Raw genomic sequence first — 22,472 nt, 5'->3', positions numbered from 1 at the left:
TGGATATTATAAACTGCCTAGTGGGGGGGTGTTAATGTGACGAGTGACTGAAATTTAGTAGGTGAATTATGTCACTCTTCCTTCAGAGGTTTTCACTGTTGGTACTTTGAGAAGTGTGGTCTCTAGGGCTGTGTGCCTTATATGTTATTGAAAGCTACCAAAAGTTATTCCTGGACCTTCTTGTTCTTGAAGACCACTGAGTGATTCAATGATTTTACAGTTGTTCTCATCCGACTGTTTCCATTTAATCTTAGGCTAGGTCATTGTTTGACAACAATGGTTGAATGCTGTTATAGACCAGTCTAAAAATACATCATATTTAGATGTGTTTTGACAGCACCGTGGGTGTTAAGGCCTACACCTACGTTTTTTGTGATGGAAGGGAATCACAGTGGTTTTAAGTGTATCTAATAAATTGCTTGTCGAGTCCAAGGTTCCTGTGAGGGTGTACAGCAGTGTCCATTCAACTATAGCCAGAAACTATTATATTTCTGAGGGTGGGGTCCTAATAGTCCGTGTTCTCCTGTGAACAATACTAGGTGTGTATATGCTTCTAAACTGTTTGTCTCAGCAACGCACTCCATTGTCAAATGCTGGCCTCTTCAGATCACTAGCACTTATGAGACTTCCAAATGGGCAGTTTCTAGAGCATGAATGACACCTCTAGAAGGCCTTATACCTTCATTGAGTGCCCTTGGTTCCTGCAGATCCCTTGATTGTCATTTGCAGCATTGATTAGGTACTCTGAAGGCATTTGTGATTGCATGTTTGTGTGTTTATTGTGTGGCTGAGTTTGTGTCTCCTATAGCAGTAGACGGTTCCTTTATTTATATCTTTACATCGGTCTTGAGATATTATTGCCGTCCAGGCTGGCAGTGCCACACCATGATTCTATGTGACAAGTCCACCGAACTGATAAGATTTTTTATTTACATTTCCTTGATCCTGACCCATATCCTTAACCCAAACATTAAACAATATCCTAAACCTTCCTGTCACTGTAACTGCCACTCTGCATCTAACACCCACTGTACACCCTCCCATCCTCACCCTCCGTCTTACTCAAAATTTTCACCCTAACCCTAAGTCTCATCCTATCCCTTACTCGGAAGCAAAACAACAAGCCTATCTGCTTACCTTTTTCAAACTAAGTCCCCTCTCATTGGTTGCTCTTACTAATTGATGTTTTAGTTCGAACGTGATGTAATTGAACCAAATGCTTAGACCTATTCAAGTTTTTCCTAATGCTATAACCTAGGAAAGTGTTTGTAGAAAGCAGTGAATTATGGTAAACATCATATATAAATTAGAGGCTGTAATGTGGAAGGGGGCATCTGGGAGCTTGTAATCAAAAAGTGTGCAGCGAATGGCTCCTATAGCAAAGGACAAATGACAGAAGACATAAGCCACATTACTCTGGATCTGTAGGGTCACCTGTGAAATGCTGGAAAATGTGATGTGCTATGCCACATTGGTCTGAGTGTAAATATGACATGCCACACAGCCTTACTGGCTAATGGTTGTAGAAAAGCAATTGATTTTTCCGGTGACCAACCTAGTGGGAACATGTGGCATGTATTGTTGGCGGAAGCATAGTTGTCATTTCTTACTTGGCAGGAGGCATTTTTTGTTTTAAGTGTACTATTTGATATTGCCATTGTTGAAGATATCCTTTGTTAAATGAAATCTCTTTATGCATACCTAGCCTATGAAGTTTTACACTGTTCGCTTTTATTGGAATTTCCCTGTCCAGTGAGTTCTCCTCCTTCTCCTAATATCTCAGTTGAGTTTATGTCCCAGACTATGTTGGATCTCTAAGAAGTATCCGGTTTCTTGGGAGGTTGTCAACATTGCTGTAGTGTAGTCCATAGCACCCCCTTTCTCTGTTTAGTTTGGAAATTCTGTCGTATTTCCTTGATGTATGAACTGGAGGTGCCTGTGTTCAGGTGGTACACAGGGCTGCACTGGTATAATGTATTTATTATGTCACATATGCTTCCTTGGTGTGTTCTTATTAATTGATCACTTGTTTCTTCTCTTATATAGCTTCATGATTTACAAAGAATAAACACTTTACTTTGCACAAGTTCTGAGATAAGTCATTTTTACCTGTAAATCACTTCATGAGTTGTATTTCCGGGTGAGTTGGTCCAGTTACTTTGATAGTGGCACAATTGCGATCCTGTTGGTTGTTCAATCTCTGTGGTTATGTGGTCCAGGTTTTGTTGCAGTATGTTAATTTTTGTTGTTGTTGGCCTGAGTGAATGTGCGTGGTCATGCAAACATGTTGTTAGTCGCAACTGTAAGCATTTGTTTCAGATCTCACAATGTATTCCTCTGTTTCCTCCATGTTTTCTTGATGTGAAATTCCATCAGTGCTTTTGGGGAATTTTCTGATGTCATTCCTTGTGATTCCTAACAGGTTTTCTCGATCAGGCCCTTGGTGTCCTCCAGATCCTGCTGATTCTACTTCTTGGTCAGCAAACAGACAAATAGCATCATGATACTGCTACTGAATACTTACAGCATTAGTAATTATGACGCTACAGGGCTTCAAAATAAAAGCAACGGTATTGCAACTGCAGTATGGTGGCTAGAACAGTAAAACATAAACATATATATTCCAACAGTGAGTGAATTCCTGGTGTCCATTGGCTAGCCAGAAAGCCAAACGGATTGGATTTCTTAATGTTTTTTTTTCTTCTTTTAGATTGTTTATTTAGGAATGAAACTGGTGAAACACCTCTAGAATCTGCTGTTAATGTGCTTGGAGTGATTGAGGATGAGTTCTTCGTTGATGAAGATTTGATGTATTCCAACAAACAAATGCTCAAGGAGGCTGTAAGTTTGTGTTTTTTTTACTTAATACCATGAATACAGTGTGTTTTGTCTTCTTTCTGTTGTGCCTGACCTAAATTTTCCTTAGAACAGTGCTGTGCTTAAAATCTTCAGTTTGTTCTGAGGTTCAGTCCCTAACACAATTTTGCTGCGTATGCCATCTTTCCCGTGTTACTCTTTCAGTATTGCTTCTGTGATCCTACTTCCTTTTTCTGTGAATTAAGTTTTAAGCTATCGTCCATATGATTTTACTTTGCCACCCACACTTACCTTATTGCGCTACGCTTCTTATTGTCTGAAGCCAACATTTTGGCCTGCCTGTTTCTACAGCCTAACTTATAAGTGATCCAGTAATGTGTCTGCATAACTATTGAAGTGCACTATTAGCCAGTACTATTAAAGTACTAGCTCTTTAGAGAGAGATTAAAGACAATGTGTATCATTTCCGCTGTTTGTGACTTCCGTCTCGAGTGCTTCTCCTTTAAAGCTAGGATTGTTTCCTGATTTTTTATTTAGGTCTCGCACACGCTGCATAGGAGGAGACCTATAGGAATCGATTTTCTTTTTCGCCCAAAAACGTGTGCGCTTTGCATTGCTTTCAATGGCAACGCGTACACGTTTGGTGATTCTATTGTGGTAGCGAGCTTTGGTGACATCTGTTTGTAAATAACTTTCAAACAGATGGTGCCCCTGCTCGCTCCCACAAGGGAAACAGGCGCAGGGGCCATATGTTTTTAAATTTGCTGGCCTTTCACGGCCACGTCACAGTGGTGGAGCAGGTTTGTATTAGAGTGGGAGACTTGAGTTTGCAGTCGTAATCGCATTGATTCTTTGGTTACATGTACATACACACCGACGTTCCATTATCACTTCTCTCCCTGCGCTTTTCGACAGCTCATCCGTATTATTAACCCAGCTGCCGAGAGCCGAGAATGGCAGTTGACGTTTCTGCCCGCCGCTGAGCGCGAGGAAGGTTCTGTTTGGTGGGTCTCGGGAAGTTTACATCGGTACTCACACCGTATGCGCGCTGATTGGCCGCTGCGTTATTCAATCCTGCTGCAGAGGAGGCAGTCTTTCTCTTCAGTTGGCACCCTTGTTCCTGGCGGCCCGGCTCGAGTGAGGAGGTAGCAGCCTCTGTCTGGGAGTCGACGCCTTGCGCAGAGCCTCCTCGCCGTGGCATCTTTCTTTGTACCGGATGATTGCGCAAACAGGGGCCTGGTTTATTTTATCTCTGTGCCGACGGGTTTTTTGATCTGGGGTGGGGGTGTTATGCAGTAAGGTGGTGATTGGGGCGGTGGTTGGACGCTTAACAGTACCTCTTTAAGGGCCATCATTAGATGGCCCATTTTGGGCTGCATGTAACCAGACTGCCCTCGGATTTCGTCTACCTAAATAAAGCCCCGTGCCGACGGTGGCACCGCCCATCCCGCGGGCTTCAGAGTTAATTTTATTCAAAAGATTCTGTGAGGTCCTTAAAGTGAAGCTGTGGAGCATCACATCGAGTGGCAGGGCTCCACCTGGTTTCAGTCCCTGCCCACCACCTCCACCTTGTTTCCTTCTGTTGCTTCTCCGTGTCTTGTGCCGCTATAAAACAGCACTGGGACCGTTTGCTTTCCGAGAAGAAGGCACACATTGGGCGTGCTGCTTATAGAGTGTCGGGAATTCATACTGTTGTGTAAACCATGGCAGAGATGTGCTATTGTTGTGTAGTGTTGTCTGCGGATTTTCCTCAGACCACTGTGTGGTCGCACTTTCTATAAAGTGCCTCATGGCCCTTTCTAACGGGCGATCAGGGCTCTCCTCGCTCTTAAGAAGAAGAATTAAATCTATTGAAGGGCAGGGATTGCATTTGATACACCCCCGGAGTTCAGGACACAGAGCAATCTTGAGAAAAAACACAGTGTTGACATCTTAGTGAAAGAACAGTGCCTTGAGTTACTCTGGAGTGAACCATTACCAACGTGTTTTTCGAGTCTTGTGCTGTCTGTGTGCATGTGTCAATGTAAGGCCTCTTACCCCACATCTCAACTCACTTATCCAATGCGGTCAGCCTGCAGAAAGGTTTTCCGAAAGCATGGTGACATTTATCTGTATGTAATTTTAAGTTGTGGAACTGCAGTGTTCAGGCTGCTAAAATGTAGTCGTAGCTACCATGTGGCCAAATCAATCAGTCAATCAAATAGTATTTGTATAGTACGGCTAAGCACCCCAGGGAGTATCCAAACCCTGTGCTGCAGGTGTCAGTTGAAGAGCCAGATCTTGAGTCTCTTCTTGTAGTGGTTCAGCAAGGGTGAGGTGTGGGGTTGTGTTCCAGTGAGGTGGGAGAAGGAACTAACTCCAGAGTGGCTGCATGAGTATGTGCTGGATGGTCTGCAGTCTTTGCATGAGTTTGGTGGTGCCGTCATAGAGTGCATTGCCGTAATCAAGCTGATTGGTGATAAGGGACTTTCTCCTTATGCTAATGGGGTGCCATCTGAAAGTCTTATAAATCGTGTGGAAGCAGGCTGCGACTACAGCGCTGACCTGCCATTTCATGAAGAGTTCGCTGAACAGTATGATGCTGAGACTGGGCCTCAGAGGGTTTAAGACTCTGCAAGCGCACGGAGCTGCAGAAACGAAATATCTTCCATTATATAATGCAAACAGGGCAGTAAAATGCACGTGTGGTGCAATGCTCCTGGGCGGGTCGACGCTTATCGAACATTGTTGGGCAGAGGAAGACCATTCAAACCAACTGGCCTGTAGCGCCTAGACTCACTACTTACTCTTTGACAGCAAATCAGGACCCTCTGCCAATACTTAAACCATCAACCTACTTTCTTTTTAAAGCCGATGTTAGCGTTGTGAAGTAACCTAAAAGGTACAACCAGTGCTTTGCAAAGCTCCTAAATAAATATTTCATTTTTAGTATTTAGTTTCATTTAGGACCTCTCCTTCCTTACCCTTAATATTTGGGCTCCGCCTCCCTCCAGCTCCTTTTCAGAAACGGCCCGGCTCGAGGCACGCTTCCCGCTGCGTGCAGCGGCCACAAAAAGAGGCTTTACATCTGGCTTTGTGATCCTATTTTAAGAATTTTTGGCTTCACACCTAATGAACGCATTAAGATGCTGGGGTTGGTGGATCTGCGGGCGGGAACACACCAGCCGCAATAACTTAAATGTCCGTTGGGAGAGCAGATGATAGACTGCGCTTGGACCAGAGGGGGCCTAGGCTAGTAACTAGACGCCCCGCATTCAATTGACTAACTTTCGGTTCTCGCAAGAGGTGGCTCTGGCTTTATTACATCTGGGCTGGGCCCACCTCACTTGCCCTGCCGTCAACATTGTCTTGTATGGTGTTAACAATGTGCTCGAACCCTTGGCAATTAACCCTTTAATGGAAGTTAATACCGCCCTCTATGGAAAGACCCTTTGCAAAACTATCTTAAACAAGCATTGGCATAGCCAATAGGTCTCTCCTTTGGGACCTTATACGTGTTTAGCCATGCAACAGTTGATGTTGTTGCACCAAGGATATTGTGCTGCATAACTAAATACTTATAAGGTCCCAAAAGCGAGACCTATTGGCTAAGCCAATGCTTGTTCCTATTTGGCTCCACTGTAAGAACTTTGAAAGGCGAATTCTTTTCTATTCTGAAGTACTATTTCTTTATTATTTTCTTGTCCAGGTGATTATTTTCTTCTAGCTATATATTTATTTATATGTATTTTTGTAGGTATATATTTATCAATTGGTATGCATCAATCAAACATCAGTTTATGCAAATTCAGTAATCCATTGAACATGCAGGATATGGCCATAATGAAGATTGCCAAAATATCAGTGTAAAAGATTTTGACAATGTGCCCTTGTAAAAAAATTGAGATATGTTGTTCAGTATTTCAATCTGTTACTACAAGCAAAACATTCAAACACAAAGTAATGTAAAATTTCTTGCATGGGTTCATCAGTGTATTTCGATTTTCATATGTACTCTCAAAATATATAACAAGCATTTACAATGCAACGGTTTCGCCTTTGGAAAAGTTTGAGCTATTGGCATTGTGAATGACAAACTTTTTATTTATGTGTTGGTTTTGAAAACAGATAAATAAATGGCTTTGTCATTTACAATGGCAATAGCTTAATCTCTCGCAAATGCGATTTGTATTGCAACTATTTCAGTTAGCATTTTGCACTACGATGAAAACTGGCTAAAGATAGATACAAAAAACAAGTCTTAGCTAGGAGGTAATACTCACCAGACAGAGACACCCGGCAAAAATGACTTCACTTAAACTATCATATGTACAGCACTAAACATTGAACATCCTTCGTTGAATAACTGTTTGTTTACTGCACTAAAGATTGAAGATTACTCTAGTGTTATTTCTATAGTGCTCACATGCTTCAGAGCAAAGAGGACTCTAGGAAAAACACTTGTAAACAAATAATCATCGTGGGGTGAATTATAGTCAGGCATTGTAGAATTACAGAGATCAGGGGGGCGCAGACCAGAGCTGCAGCCAGCAGACCAGCGCTGGGAGTCCAGATGAGGCGTTCAGAGCGCGGGGGTCGCCTCAGCCCTCAGCAGCAGCAGCGTCGGCTCAGAAGCAGCGGAGGGAAAGTTTTCCGAAGCGGCTGCAGGGGATCCAGAGCCACCAGACCCGGGGCTCGGGCTGGGATCCAGCCAGGAAGGGATCCGGCCGAGGATGCACCCGGGGACCCACCGCCCGCACTGCCTCCAGCCGAGCCCAGCCACCGACCCAGCCAGCAGCTCCCAGCGAGGGAGAGAGAGGGAGGAGAGAGGAGAAGAGGCAGAGGGAGGGCCAGGGGGAGGAGGAAACACCGACATGGAGGGGGAGAGGGAGGGGAGACGGGAGGGTGCGGGGGGCACAAGAGGGCAACAGTGCCATGGGAGACAGAGATAGGAAGGAGGGAGCAGCGGGAGGAGAAAGGAGAAGGGACCGAGGGGACACACGGAGATAAAATCAGGAGCAAGAGAGGAGAAGAGGCAGAGGGAGGGCCAGGGGGAGGAGGAAACGCCGACATGGAGGGGGAGAGGGAGGGGAGACGGGAGGGTGCGGGGGGCACAAGAGGGCAACAGTGCCAGGGGAGACAGAGAGAGGAAGGAGGGAGCAGCGGGAGGAGAAAGGAGAAGGGACTGAGGGGACACACAGGGATAAAATCAGGAGCGGGTGAGGGAAAGGGGAGGAGAAAGAGGCGGGGGAAAGAGAGCATTGAGAGGAAATGAGTCGGGACGAGGGGAGGGGGGGGAGAAGACAGAGAGATACGTACTGAAGAGAAAGAAACATATGAGGCAGGTAATCAGTGGAGAAGACGCCTGAAGCAGAAGGGTGAAGAAGAGAGGAAACAGAAAGAGAACGGAGGAAGAAAAGGAAAGACAACAAGAACGGGGGGCGTGGCCGGGGGTCAGCGCAGGACGGACGGGAAGCAGCCACCTCCCGCCGCCACCCGCAGCTCCAGACAGGGGCACGAGTCTGTGATGGGAAAGTCCGGGGGTTGCATAGTGTGGGGGGGGGCGATCAGAACCATGGGCAGAACTGGGGAACTCCACAGTACGTGGGCAATGCTCTCGGGCAGAACTGGGGGCGTCCATCATGTGTATGCATTCGGGGTGCATAATGAACAAGCACTCACCTGGGCTTTCTCCGGCGGCCGTGGTCGGCATGGAATGACAAAAACAAACCCAGAAGAAAAAAAAACGAAACTCCGCCCACCGCCGCGATGACGACATCGCAGAGGCGGAGAGCGAAAAAATCGCGGGAACGCCCCCGAATCTGGTCCGGCCTTGACGGACAGATCCGGCTCCCAATGGCTAGCCTCCATTTATGGAGCTAGCCAATGGGAGCCGGGGGAACGTTCCTGCAGCCCATATTGTAAACAATAGATTTCGCCTGCGCCGAAAAGCTGCGCAGAGCGCAGCCTTCGGCAGGCGAAACCTAAAAATGATATATTCTGGTGCAGTGCAGTCATTGGCATTTACTGGTTCCCTACCTGGAGCGCTTCCCTTGATACAACTCATTAAGTATTTTCGTATGAAGTTACTTGTTTGATATTTACATTATTCAACCATTATAAGGTATTGTATAGCCCCTCTTTTGATACTGAAAGGATATTGTACGGCAAAAAAATGTGTGTATAGTACACATATAGAAAATATGTGTAAATATATAATGGTATGGGGAAGCATCCAGGTGACTTAGTTGCAGTGGACATGATGGCTATGACATAAAAACTGAAAAACCTTAAAAGTCCCCAGTTGAGGCACTGGCACGCCAACAGGTCAAAAGATCAAGTCAATATGAGAGCATGAGTGTGAGTGATTGAGTGTGAGTGCTTGAATGATCAAGTGACCAAGTTAATTGATTGATACAGGGCACTATATGTTGGCTTTATATTTTATGCTGTTTTCCACTTGTTTTCCCCAACAAAGTATAATTCCTTTAAATATTCGCGAGGGTGCTGAAATAATGCTGACTCTTATTAACAGCAGATTGATGTTACATGTCATCAGAAACTTTTTAAGGGACGGCCAAAGCGGGCAGCTGCCCCTGGCCCTCACCTTCCAAGAGGCCCCCTAGTAAATTCATTGTGACAATCAAAAGTCACCCCATAATAACAGTCTGTTTAAAAAAGTATTCTCTTTTAACTTGACTGCTGGGCATGCAGACTTCATAGAAGCTTAATGTGCATGCCCATCCTGCCTAACCGTAAGCCTTGCACTCTCAGGCAGTTGCTATTGGATATCTTGCTCTGTCATGTCCATCTCTCCTTATTTAATCTTGCTATTTCTTACTCAACCTTGTCTAACTCAAGTCTCTCTCTCTCTCAACTATGGTTAACTCATCTTTCTCTCATATACCTTTACAACTCTGCGTTGTTCTCATGAGCTCGCCACTTTCTCTAATACTCCCTTTGTCTAACCATTATTTTTTATTTCTCTACTCTCTCCCTACTTCATGTCTCTCTGTACTCCTCATCTTGTGAACGCTTGTGATGCAAATGTAGAAGCAGTGTAATATATTGCAGCATTTATATGGCTCGTACTAGCCGTTTGCACAGAAAGCTACTCCATGTAGGGTGTACAGTTAAAAGGTTGTTGTATTTGTTTTGTGAGCCTATGTGCGAACAGTTTCCATGTTGTTGCATGAAGACCACTCAGGTTTTGTTCTCGTGATCTGGACCACAGCGCTGAGCAGTGTGGTGGATGATGAGGGATAGACACACAGCCTATTGTATTCAGTAAGTAGGCTGCTTTGAGCAGCTCTGCAGGTCCCTTTATTGTATTTTTTATGATCATTGCATGGTTGGAGAGAGGAATAAGGTTGAGAGATCAGCTGGGATGGGCCATATACCTACCTTCCTAGATCTGAGTATCATTTCAGTTGAAAAGAAGCAGTCATAGTGTATATTTGGGACCTGCAGTGGTGAACTAGAATAACATCCTCCAACCAACCAGCAGTATGTGACAGATCTGTTCAGTTGTTTGATGCCTGTTCATTTGGAGACGGCTGGTTTGTTGTCTGGTACAGTACTGAAGGTGGAAAAGCAGATAGTCGGAAATGTCTTATGTGTGTGTAAGTGCGCTAAGTTACGGTTGGCTGCTGATTTTTGAGTATTATGGTATTAGTATTTGTGTGGGCTATACATGTTATATATGTATATCGTAACTATATAATACCCAGGTGAACCATGGATCAGCCCTTCTTAGCTTACATAGATATAAAAAGTTATTTGCTGGTTAGGCTGTTCCCTACTTGTGCACTGTATGTAGGATGATATATTTATCTTGGAAATAAACATATGTTCAATTGTCTTGCGCAGTGTACATACTCCTGGATTCTTTGAATGTTGATTAGTAGAGAGTTTCGGAGCTTGGCAGCTTGTACTGAGAAAGCAGTGCCTCCCATAGATTTCTATTGGTAGGGTGGTATGATATTATGTGGCGCAGGCACGGTGCTCCCTGACCTATATTGTTTGAATTTAACTTGTAAGTATAGTGATCCTTTTCCTTGGGAGCTCTGTAGATAATGCAGAGTGCTTTTAACACTGTCCTTCTAGCTGTATGAGTGATTGCCAGACTAGAGTAATGCGTTCTCTTGGTTGAAGACAGAGAAGAAGTCTTGCAGGTGTGATACAGTGTTTTCATTGTGTAGTGAGAACTCTTTGTGACATTGGTAAAATATGGTTTTACGGATTGGTCTGAATCAATGGTTACCCTAGGTTTCTTACATCTTTTTATGGTGTTGTAGGGGCCTATAGTTCCTTGGACCATTTGATGGTAGACTGGTATTTTTGCCATTGTCCACAGTCATGATCTGTGTCATTATGGTGTTCAGCTTTAGATGGTTATTCGTCATTCATGTGTGTATGGCGTGAAGCCAGTGCTCAAGTTTTGAGTTCAGAGGTCCTCCAGCCTACCCGTTTTAGAACGATTTGGGGGTCATCTTCATAGTTGTAACAGGGTGAGGTTGATTGACTTAATCAGGTTTAGTAAGGGATGCAGTTACATGGTTGAACTACTTGTCTCTGAGATCAGAAGTAATCAATTTGAGAGCATTTTCACTTACTCTGCATTGATGAAATTGTTGTAGTAGTGTGTGAAACTCGACAGTATCAGTTGCAGCTTATAAACCAGAAGCAGTAGTAGCCACTCCATTTTCCTCTACTGTGAGTTTTATTTTATCTCAAATGGATATGATGGCTGACTCCGTGCCTCTGCCTGGTCTGAAGCTGGATTGTTGGTCTGACATTGAGTCATATCTTTCGTAACATTTGAAGGTTGTGTAAACACTGTTCTTTCAAATACTTTTCCCAAGAATGGTCCATCTGTTATAGCCTATAGTGCTTGGTCAAGCAGTGGTCTAGCATAGGAGGTTTTTAGTTCAAATGGGAATGAACCTAGTTCCAGGTCTTGCTGAGTAAACATCTAGCACCCTTCCCCTGTGCAGGGTGTGCAAAGGATATTAAATCTGCCTTTTCTGCGAGGTCACCCCTGATTTTCTTTCATTTTGCTGGACCCTGTCTTTTTGCTGGTTTTAGAATTCTGTGCTCTTTATCCTTACTAATCGGATGTAAAGTGCTTCTGCCACCCAAATAAACTTGGTACATTTGATTTATTCTTAATTGGCACATTTAACTTGCCTTTAAGTCCCTAATATATGGTGTAGAAAGTGCACCAAAGGCCTGGAGAAAAAAGACACTAGCAGACTGCAGCACCTATTGTGCCATCCACTGCAGGGGCAAGGCAGAGATGGCTTCTGGCCTACCCTGTATAGCCTGACTGCTGCAGTGTAAGCTCTTCAGTACAACCTGTCAAAGTAAGCCTTTTTTTTGTAGCTGGAGAAAATTTAGTGACTTGGAGGGTTGACCCTGTCAAAGTGTTGTTGTGATTATTTCTTGAAGTGGACAGGCGCCCACCCCAAATAATAATCCAGTTTCTTCCAGATATCTTTAAACATTTCTGGAGGTGCTTGTTCGGAAGGTGAACTGCTTGCTACAGTATTGTCAAAGAAATCTTTTTCTGAAAGGGTATTAAAAGTAGAGATAGAAGATTGATTTTCGTCTTTTTCTATGTTACCTTGTTCATGTGTTGGTGTGGTGCTGTTTTTGTTACTTGCAGCAGGTGTTCGTCCTGTAGATACAGTGCCAGATGCCTAGTTTATTCCACCATCTATTGAAGCCACGATGAAGATAGACTGCAATTAAATCATTATCTGCCTGTGAAATACTAACAGAGAAATGGTAACTAATAAATTTTTCCTGCTTATTTCTGAAGACAGTAGTCTTTTTTTTGATAGGTGAACTCTGTGTAGCCAATGGAATGGGTGCATTACTTTGTATTTATGTATTTCGTAGCATTGTACTTCTGCAACACTGATAGTGTGATACGGGAAACACAAGAGAGTTTTACTACATTTAGCATTGGCAAATCCATTATCTCGATCGAACAAGCATTGTCAAAGTGAGACCCATTGGCTTTGCCAATGTTTGATCAAGATGGCAGCAGTATAGTGATCACAATCATTGTTTTAGAAATCCTATTTACACTCAGGATTGCTTAAATGCTGTTGTTGCCATCATTATGTTACAAGCACTTCACTAAGAAGGTCTGTGTACATTAATTTATATTTATTCTCCTTAAGAGTAAGATTCTGAGGAAACTGCCCTCTTTTCCTAATAGTGTGTCCTATTTTATCATTCATGAGGAACTAGAGATTTACTTTTTAGAGGACTTTTTTAATGTTATGGCGCCTTTTTATTGGCAAAAAGAACAATTGATGGACACAATGCAGAACAGTGTCATACATTCACCCCAGTACAGTGATCTGGGCCTAAATCCATCGTTTTTTTGTAGACCATGCCATTCCAGTTTGGACCTCCCCATATGCAAATCAGTCTTGACCCTGTGCCCAATGGGAACAGTCCAGCTCGAACTGCCAGGCTATGTCTTCCCTGGACTGGAAACAAGCATCCTAGGACCGGTTTCGGGCTTTCAGCCCTCATCAGCCAGGATAGCTTGACTCCAGTGGCATGGAGAGCATGGGACCCACGTCTGAGCATACCCATCCCACTCGGGGTGACAAATGCAAAAAGAACAATTGATGGACAGAATGCAGACCAATGTCATACCTTCACCCCAGTGACTTTTTCTTTGGGTCTCCGTGTGGGCATGCCCAGCTAAACTCTAAAATGGATTACTAATTAAAGCCCGCTTGACTCTCGACTGAGCTTTGAGCATCCAGTGGGTTAGCTATGTTACAGAATGTTTTATTAAATTGGGTCGACATGAATTTTTTAATCTTCCAGAGTCCCTAGCTATGGCATATTACATCTGGATTGAAAAGCTTTTGTGTACTGGAGGGTCAGAGAGAGGACAGTATTGTTAGAGGATAAATTGTCTGTCAGAGCGTATTTACCACTCCAGATCACCCTTTTAATTGAACCATACCTTTTAATAAAAAAGCTTTTTATTGTCCCATTGCTTGCTGACAAACATTTTGTACATGTCTAAACTGCTTTGTTTTATTTAAAGTTATTACCGGATGAGTTGACCTTTTTGATATAGCTTGCTTTTTAGGTCGCAGCTGTGTGGTATTTGAAAGACATCTTGTGGAGTTTCAGAAAGTTGGCCTGGCAATGCATTTTGTCCGTTGCTTGCCATTGGTTTTGTGGTGGTTTGTAACTCACGTTTTCTTGCATCCCTTTTGCTCTCTTTATTTGCTTTAGGCTGTCCAGCTTGAGTTCATATTTCCCCATGCGAATGTTGTGTTTACAGTTTTTTTACACACACTCATTTTCTGTAATAAACAAGCCTGTAAATCTTGTTCTCATCCCATCGCATTTGCTGGGCATACAAAGACTGAGGTCAAATGTCATGCATTGTCTTCCAAGAGTGCTTGTTAGATCTTGGCTAGACAGTGCTTGTGCTGTCTAGCCGAGACATGTTGTATATACTTTGTAGACTTCAGCCCACCCATAGGCTTCCCATTCGCTGGCTCCATCGTCGCTTTCCTATTCTTTCTTCCTCTTTGACCATGCCATACACTTGTCATGCCTCTTCCTTTAGTTAGCCCTCCCCGAGAACAAGGACCAAGTACTATGTCAATCCACTAGTCACCATTTTAGCATCTGTTTTGCAAACTATTTTTTTCTTTGTTGAAAAGCAATTCACTCGATCGGTCCTGTTTTCATTCCCTTCGACCTCCTCAGTAAATAGGCTGGTAAATCTTGTTCTAATCTTGTCACATCTAACACTGTTTGTCTGTCTTTGGTGTATGTTCAGCTCTCTCCAGACTCACGGTCATGCATGTTTTCTGTAAACACTAATTAACCTGTGCATAGTGTCTGTCTCCTTTTCAGGTCTCACCTGAGCCAGCGCATGCGTTGCGAGACATTTAGTAAGTGGGCTTTTCAAAGTGCTACCCACACGCTTTTGCTGGCCTCAAGCTTGCGGTTCTGCACGTGTGCACGCACGCAGCCGCCATGTGGCTTTCATTAAGCCTTACAGAGCGTGAATCACTTTCTCGCTTGCTCTCCCAAATCCCTCGCTCTGCTCCTCCCCCACCACAGAGTGCATCGCTGCGATCACTTTCGCGGCGGCGCGGACCCTCGCCAAGTCTCCCCTCTCTTTCATCTCTCCCTTAGACACCTCCTTCATTGCTCTTGGTGTCTCTTTATCTCTGTGCTGCTCCTCTGTCCGTGCTCTCTCTATCTTTGTTTCCCTCCTTCACGTCCTCTCTTCTGCCTGTCCTTCCTGCTAGTTCTGTATATTCATCTCTCTCTTCTCGTACCAATGTCAACCCATCTCTCGCCGTCTTTGTCACTTCCTGCCTCTTTTATTTTGCCTTTCTCATCCTTGTGTCTTGCATATTTCACCTGCGTTGCTCCCTCTTTCTTCTGTCTTATTCTCTCTCAATGTCTTCCCACTCTCCTCATATCGTGCTCTGCCTTGATATCTCTGTGGCTTTGCCCTCCCCCCTGTTCTTTTGCCCCTCTCTCACCCTGTCCACCGCTCTCTGCAGTGTCTTCCTTTCTCTCGCCCCCTCCTGCTACTTCTGTATTTCCGTGTATCCCACACTCTCCTCTGATATTGTCACTTCCTTCCTCTCCCTTCGTCTCCCCTGGTACCTCTCTTCCAACTGAATCTCCTGTCCTCCCTTCTTTGCTCTCTCTTCTAGACTGTTGTCTCATCTGCTACTTCACTTCTAACGCTCCCTCCCACCACTGTGCTTCGGTCACTCTATTCTTCCCACCCAGGCCCCTCTTTCTCTCTCTCTCCCGCTCTCGTTCTCTCTCTCTCTCTCGCTCTCTTTCTCTATCCCTTTCTCTTTGGATACTGCTCTGTTGGCCTCTTCTCCCCATCCCTCCGCATTGCCACCTCTCTCTGTCTATCCCACTTTTTACTTCTCCTTCTGCTCTCTCCTGCACCCTTTGTATCGTTTTCTTTGTTTCTCCCACTCTGACTAGGTTCCTCTTGTCCATCTGCTGTCTCCTGTGCATTGGCCCCTCCTCCCCTGTCTCCGTCACTTCTCCCATATCTATCTGACACTCTCTCATCTGGCATCTTTTGCCCTCCATCCTTCCATTGTCTCAGCATTGTCCACACTTTGTCTCTTTGGTTCATCTCCTTTCCCTACAATCTCTTATCTCCCTCTTCTCCCTAACTCCAACCTGCCCCCACAACTCTCTCCCTCAAACCACTTAGCATCACCAGAGAAGAGTGATATTTCCCATAGCATGCAGTGCTTAACTATTGTAAAACCAGGAGTGCCCGAGGTGGGTATTTGTAAAGCGCTCAGTCCTCCGTGCTTCGAGGCGCAGAGTGCCCGAGGGCTCCTCCTCTTGATAAAAGCAAGCAGAGGTTAGCTCCCTTGCTCAAAAACACACTCATGTCTGAAACTGGGTGATGTGGGCTTGGAAAAATCAACTAAACGTGACACTTATGGCGCAAATGCGTAAATGTGAAATGCCAATTTTAATTTTCATCTGGAAAAAGACGCGTGGGAGGGCGCGTATGTTTGAGCTGGTTTGTGTCTGAAAGGACGAAATTATAGTTTACTTAGGTAGAGCAAACAGAGGAAATCGTTTGGAATAATATGTTCCTGGCTGTTACAGAGAGCTCTGCCAGGAAAATGTTAGGCGGGGAAATTATCTAATAAACTGGGCAAGGATATACCTTAAAAGCCAGCACCTGCTGGAGACAGGATGTATTAAGTTCTGTGAGTTTGGCAAGGAACAGCCAATCATTGGAAGCCAAAGAAATTTGAGTAAAAAGGTTTGCATTGACGAACCGCATGAAAGAAAATGCAGATTGGGAGACTACTTAAAACAGCCTTGAAAACGTCACCTAGCAAGAGCTTGTGAAAATAACGTTTATTTTGATGCAGTGCTTAAAAGCAAGGTTCTGTATCGCGCTATACTCTCGTTTTGAGAATATGTGCTTCCAACTTTGATATGTGTGGTGCCAGTTTGAGAGAGGAAGCAGGAGCAGAAACCAGGTCTCAGGGTTCCACAGCTTTCAGTCCAACCATTTAGGGCAGGCCAAATAAATGACCATCATTCTTTCTTTGTAGACCCCCAGCGATAGCTGGTAAAGTTTATTTATTTATTTAATTATGCTTTCCCTAGCTGGAAAAAAACTCGTCGATGCAGATGCCTTACTGGGCATCCAATATTTTAATGAGACACTTGACAAATATATTACCCATCTTCATGTTACTGAACATATGAAGCTCTACCAGATAAAATGCTTAGCTGAGACTCGAAGCAGCGATTTGCTGGTTTATGAAGATAGGATGCAGCACTTCTATTTACATCGTAATTATATCAAGCTACTTTTTACCGTTCTAGTAAATGTTAACAACTTTAGCTCTTGTCAGACCCCCATTCTGACCTTCTCCTGACAGCTTTTCGTGCGAAGGAGAACAGCCAGGCAATTCTGCACAGCGAATCACCCCTGGCACCGGATTCTACACTAACCTGCTTTCAGCAAATTTAACTCCTGTGACTGAACGCAGAGGAGGACAAGATTTAGCTGCCCCTTATCAGAAAGCCATTTAGTTAAAACAGATTATGCAGTGTTTAAAATTTTTAGTTAACTCCTCTTTGTGCTGCTGCCATCAATGTAGTCATTTTGTGCTCCTCGGTGGATAAAACATTAGTCCTACTTCTATGTTTGTGGTAAATCCCTGTTTAGGTCTCGCGTGGGCGGAGCAGCAAAGCTGCCATGCCTCTGCGAGAGATATTGTTAGAAAAAGGGTACTGTAAGCCCCGCCCCTCCTTTTCATTGGGTAGCGTCAGCGTTTATGGTAAACGATGGCTTCCCAATGGAAAGGAGTGTTTTTGGGTGCCGCCCTCTCCGCTTTTCGTACTGCCCCTCCGGACACAATAGCTTGCTTTGTGGCTGCCGTAAAGACTTTTCTTATCTGCTTGTTTATTTTAACAAGCAGATAAGAAAATTCTTCGGTACAGCCCTGAAGTAGGCACAGAGCACGGGGTCATGGGGAGGACATAGGGAACGGCAGACTCTGTGTTTTCCTGCCGAGGCAGCAGCATGTTAATTTTTGCATCCCGCTTTCATTGTAAAGCGCGATGCAAAAATAAACACGCTGCTGTTTGCGTCTTGGCTGCGCTTGTTTTTTGAAGTATCCAAACGTACAGAGCATGAAATAACATCTTGCAAGTAGTGAATGGAAAATCTGGGATTTCGCAGCTGTGTTTAACTGCTTGGATTCCAGCAATTGCTGGAAGAGGATTACTTAAAAACCACGTGGTTAATGTGAAACGATGCCAATAAAACAACAGTGGAAAAATAAACCTGCTCCAACAGCTGATGGCACACTTTCTGCTTGTTGGGTTCACAGCGGGTCTCCTTCACCGTGCAGCATTCAGACTTCACATACGCTGGCTTTCTGAACCTTAGCAGGTACAAGCCACGGGAATTTAATAAAAGTGTCTGTTTGCTCTTGTACTGCAAAAAGTGCTCTGGGAGAGAAAATAGAGTGATATAACAATTCATATACCTGTGTCGATGAACTTGAATGCTGATGGGCAGAGTCTCTGCAGTCCAGAACCAGCAGCCTGCTAGAAAGCACGAAGGACAGTTGCACAAGTGATAAAAGCCCTCTAGATTCCAACAGTGATAGACACGCATTCCATTGGCGGTGTTGATTTTATGGAATAACTGCCCCACTCCCTTTGATGGTATGGGCGTGAGGCTCGAGCAGGACAGGCAGCCAGGCCATACTCCAGTGCTCAGGCAAGGCAGGTGTTCTTGGAACAGAATGCCGGGATCCCCATCTTGGGTCGGGACTGGATTTTATTTTCAGAGCGAGCAGATGCGTGGAATGCTGAAATGCCCCCCCCCCTCCTCCTTTCAGCTGTTGAGGCCGGCATTGAGGTGGTCAGTCAGTGGCTAGTGCGACTGTCAGTCCCCTGGGTTTCTCCGGGCAGACTCTTGTGGACCGGGCACGGAGGCAGTCAGGAAGAAGCCTTACCCAACTCAGAACGGGCATTGAAAGTCTCCTGGGTACGCTGAGGATGCCGAGAGATGCCCAACGCTGGATTCGGAGAACGCTGGATTCGGAGGCATTGTTGCTGTAAGTCACACTCCCTTCTCTTTCCTTTGATTCTTCCAATTTTAAGACTGGCAAACGCACACCTACAGAAACCCTCCCTGTCCCCCCCCAACACACTTCTCCTCCTCTTCCTTTGTCACCCTACCCTCAGGCAGGGGGTTTGGTACACAAACTTGAGTGTATATATTATTGCGACTCGGGATTGCTGTATGTGTGTTTTGGTTTCACACATAGATAATGTGCGCTGCACAATTGACGTTTGTGGGTGAATATATGACCCACACAATTTAAATACATGTGGCTCTGTGTGATCTAAGTATGTATGTCAGAGGGACGCACGGGTCAGGTTTCCAAGGCAAACCTCATGATTTCACACGGTAGCTTAGTTAAACATTTAAGCATATAGGAACCTAGAAAACACTTATTTATTTATAAAGTTTTATATCAAGAGACCTATAATCAGATCTACATCCGTACAATAACCACACTAGACAGAAAAACACACACTTCATTCACTCTCTCTCATGCACATATAGTGACATATATAAAGTACAATTTTCTATGTTTAGGTACAGTAAAGATATAGTTTTTAGTTAACTACTGGGGATTATAACGTTTTTACGATTCTACCAAACGAGCTGCATTTGGCAAACCTATACATGTTTGATTCTTATGTCTGCACTCTGTAAACCAAGGGTAGTGAACATCTGGATCCACCTTCACCACTAACTTATTCGAGAGTCAAAACAAAAATGTTCCTGTTGACGCAAAAAAATACAAATGGAATTTGATTACTGCTGACAGACAATTGGCAGATGGAAGGGCTTGTACCCAACAATAGAGTAAACGGCAGTGTCAGTCATATTTAATTGTATTACCTTGTTTACAGTTCTGTGCTTGTTTCTGAAAGAGACGTATAGATGGAGAACCACAGAATATGAGGAACTCCTAAGTTGAGGGATGGTTTCTGAACCGGTGGTGCAGATGAAACTGGGGCAACACACCTGGATCCAGCTGTTTTGCTAACTTTTACCTGCGTTAGCCAGACCTAACAGAAATGCCAGCTTATTGCACATTCCATGCATAAACACAGGGCCTAAGGTTCAGTGCTGTCTCCGTGTCAGCCAATCAGGAGCAGGGGTTCTGGCACATTAAGCCAGCATTAGATATGGTTTTCCTGTGTCGAGACGTGGTTCTAAAGTTGGCAGTAGTCACCAAACTTGCTTTTTTGGCCTAAATGTTCTTGCCTGTTAAAGTTGCTATGCAGACTCCATAACCACATAACCAAGCATTTGCAATGCAATAGGTATTGCAGTTTGTGAGAGTTTGAGCTATTGGCATTGTAAATGGCAATGCCTTTTTATTTACGTGTTGGTTTTTAAAACATAAATAAAAGGCATTGTCATTTACAATGCCAATAGCTTAAACTCTCGCCAGTGCGAGACCTATTGCATTGCAAATGCTTGTTTTGTATTCAAGCTCTGGTCAGCTAGTCTTGTGTCTCCAGAAATACACCTTCACATACACTGTCATGGAGCTTCACCTGTGGCTGATCTCCTTCAGGTTCATAAGGAACAACCTTTGGTTCAACATCAGCTCAGGGAATAACCTTCTTACGGAGAGTCCGGGCACGTGGCTGTAAAAAGAGCTACTTGTGTTCAAATAAATCATCCTGAACTACTAATATTATTAGAGTTATAGTAGTGACGACATTAGACATGATTATGTTAGTGCCCCCCTATGCAAGAATACAAGCAGCAGACACCTCAGTGAATCAGGCAGGGTTGCCAGAGGAAATGTAAACAAGCATTGGCATAGCCAATAGGTCTCTCCTTTGGGACCTTATAAGTGTTTAGTTATCCAGCACAATATCCTTGGTGCAACAACATCAAGTGTTGCATGGCTAAGCACTTATAAGGTCCCAAAAGCGAGACCTGTTGGCTATGCCAATGCTTGTTATCTCTCTTTTCGCTTTCACAATTTCTTCCACTTGTAAATACTGCAATATTCCATCAGTGTCAGACAGTGAAACTAATACATGGGCCTAGTTTTCATTGTGGTCTGTTTAAGCAGTCAGGTTGACTGCCAACTTCTGGAAAATTCTCTAGTGATTAATGGAACTGTCGGAGCGCTTCTTAAAATGGCAATGCCCCTTCTGATAAGGGATGAGTACAAGGGCATCTCCAAGCACCCCGAAGAGACTAACATCCTGTAACGTTTCCCGGGGGTCGGGTTGAGGGGGCAGGGTTTTGTTAGAGGATCCTGCTTATTGATACATCAGCGTAGTATTTATTCACTGTTGTGGTTGCCAAGCTCCGTAGCCGTGACCATTGCCCATTTTCAATTTTTCGTACGTCATGTTTCAGTTAGATTTTAGGACAGGATTTCGGTGGTGGTCGTCGGTTCTTGTATTAATACTGCTCATCAGGCAAATTACCATTTGACTGAAATTTTAGACTCCCGCAGCTCCTTTGAGGTCCAAGGCCAGTTCTGTCACGATTACACTTCCTTAGGATCAGGTGATGCTTAAAAGGGGTCCACCTCCAGATTGCCCTATACTCCGACTGTAATAATTACACAGAGCATAAAGGAAATCAGGCGAGGGAAAAGGTAAGGAAGGGACTGGAACGGAAAGGGAGGCTGAAACGAGAAAAGAAGAACACACATAAAGGTAAGTACAAGAAATAACTGGCTACGCTCATTCAAATCTCGCTAGAACACCACCTACCACTTTATCTAACTGTGGACTGCTCTCCTCCTCTTTCGTGGCAGGTATCAGATAAACGTCTCTATACCCTAGCAACCAATTCTGTAATACATAAACCAAAATAAATGATCAACCCAAAGAGATCTCACAACATGCCCCAGCATTCACCTCTCAACAGAACCATTCATACCTTCCAGCCTTCCTTTTATTTAACGGAGAATTCCCTGATTACTCAATGTTCAAAAAATGGAAACAAAAATAGTTCTGGTATTAATCCAAAGCTGAACAACAGTCTTGCCCACAAATCCAATCCAAAATGAGGAACTAAAAAGTATTTTCCTCTTGCAGTCTATTCATTTTCCTCATTATAGATGCCAAGTAATACAAAAGCCAAGTTCTTTGTCGTGAGATATTTGTATCCGGATTAAGGCAACTTAAGTTTTTAAACACATCTCATCCAAAAGCGCATGTACTCACGAAGTGATGAATTCCTTCAATCAGACCACATGATTGACAAATCCCTGGGACTCCGTTTTCCTCCAACTAACAAAAGGTCTCAGCCGAGAACCTTCTGCTATTTCATCTTTTATCCGAAGAAAATGAAACAGTTCCAAAAGATGCATTCGGCAGCCGCCTGAACGCGAGACTCCTTCGCAAGGACTCCAAATAATCTCTCTCGTGTTTAAGGATAAACACAGGCGAGTTCCAAAGACGCTCGGCAGCCGCCTGACGCCAGCACAGAAATCAAAAATGCCACAGCTCCTTTATGTTCCAGCCGGGACACAGCGCTGCCACGGGAAACACAGGCGTTCAGCAGCCGCTGAACGAAAACATTTAGAAACTCA

The 22,472-nt window shown here is 44.2% G+C and overlaps 1 protein-coding gene across 2 annotated transcripts in view; it reads left to right on the top strand.

Annotated features, from left to right (window-relative positions):
* The window catches only part of TERF2 (telomeric repeat binding factor 2), a 578,117-nt gene that overhangs the window by 83,255 nt on the left and 472,390 nt on the right, over nt 1–22,472 (top strand). For both annotated transcript variants that reach the window (XM_078668354.1, XM_078668355.1), the window contains exon 3: nt 2,711–2,841. In XM_078668354.1, coding sequence (XP_078524480.1) covers nt 2,711–2,841 — 131 coding nt within the window. The remainder of the gene's footprint in view (nt 1–2,710; nt 2,842–22,472) is intronic.

This window comes from Lissotriton helveticus, chromosome 12 (assembly GCF_964261635.1).
Source record: "Lissotriton helveticus chromosome 12, aLisHel1.1, whole genome shotgun sequence".
NCBI classification, from domain to species: Eukaryota; Metazoa; Chordata; class Amphibia; order Caudata; family Salamandridae; genus Lissotriton; species Lissotriton helveticus.
Note: the sequence above shows the minus strand (reverse complement) of the source record. Positions and strands in the feature narration are given on the sequence as shown.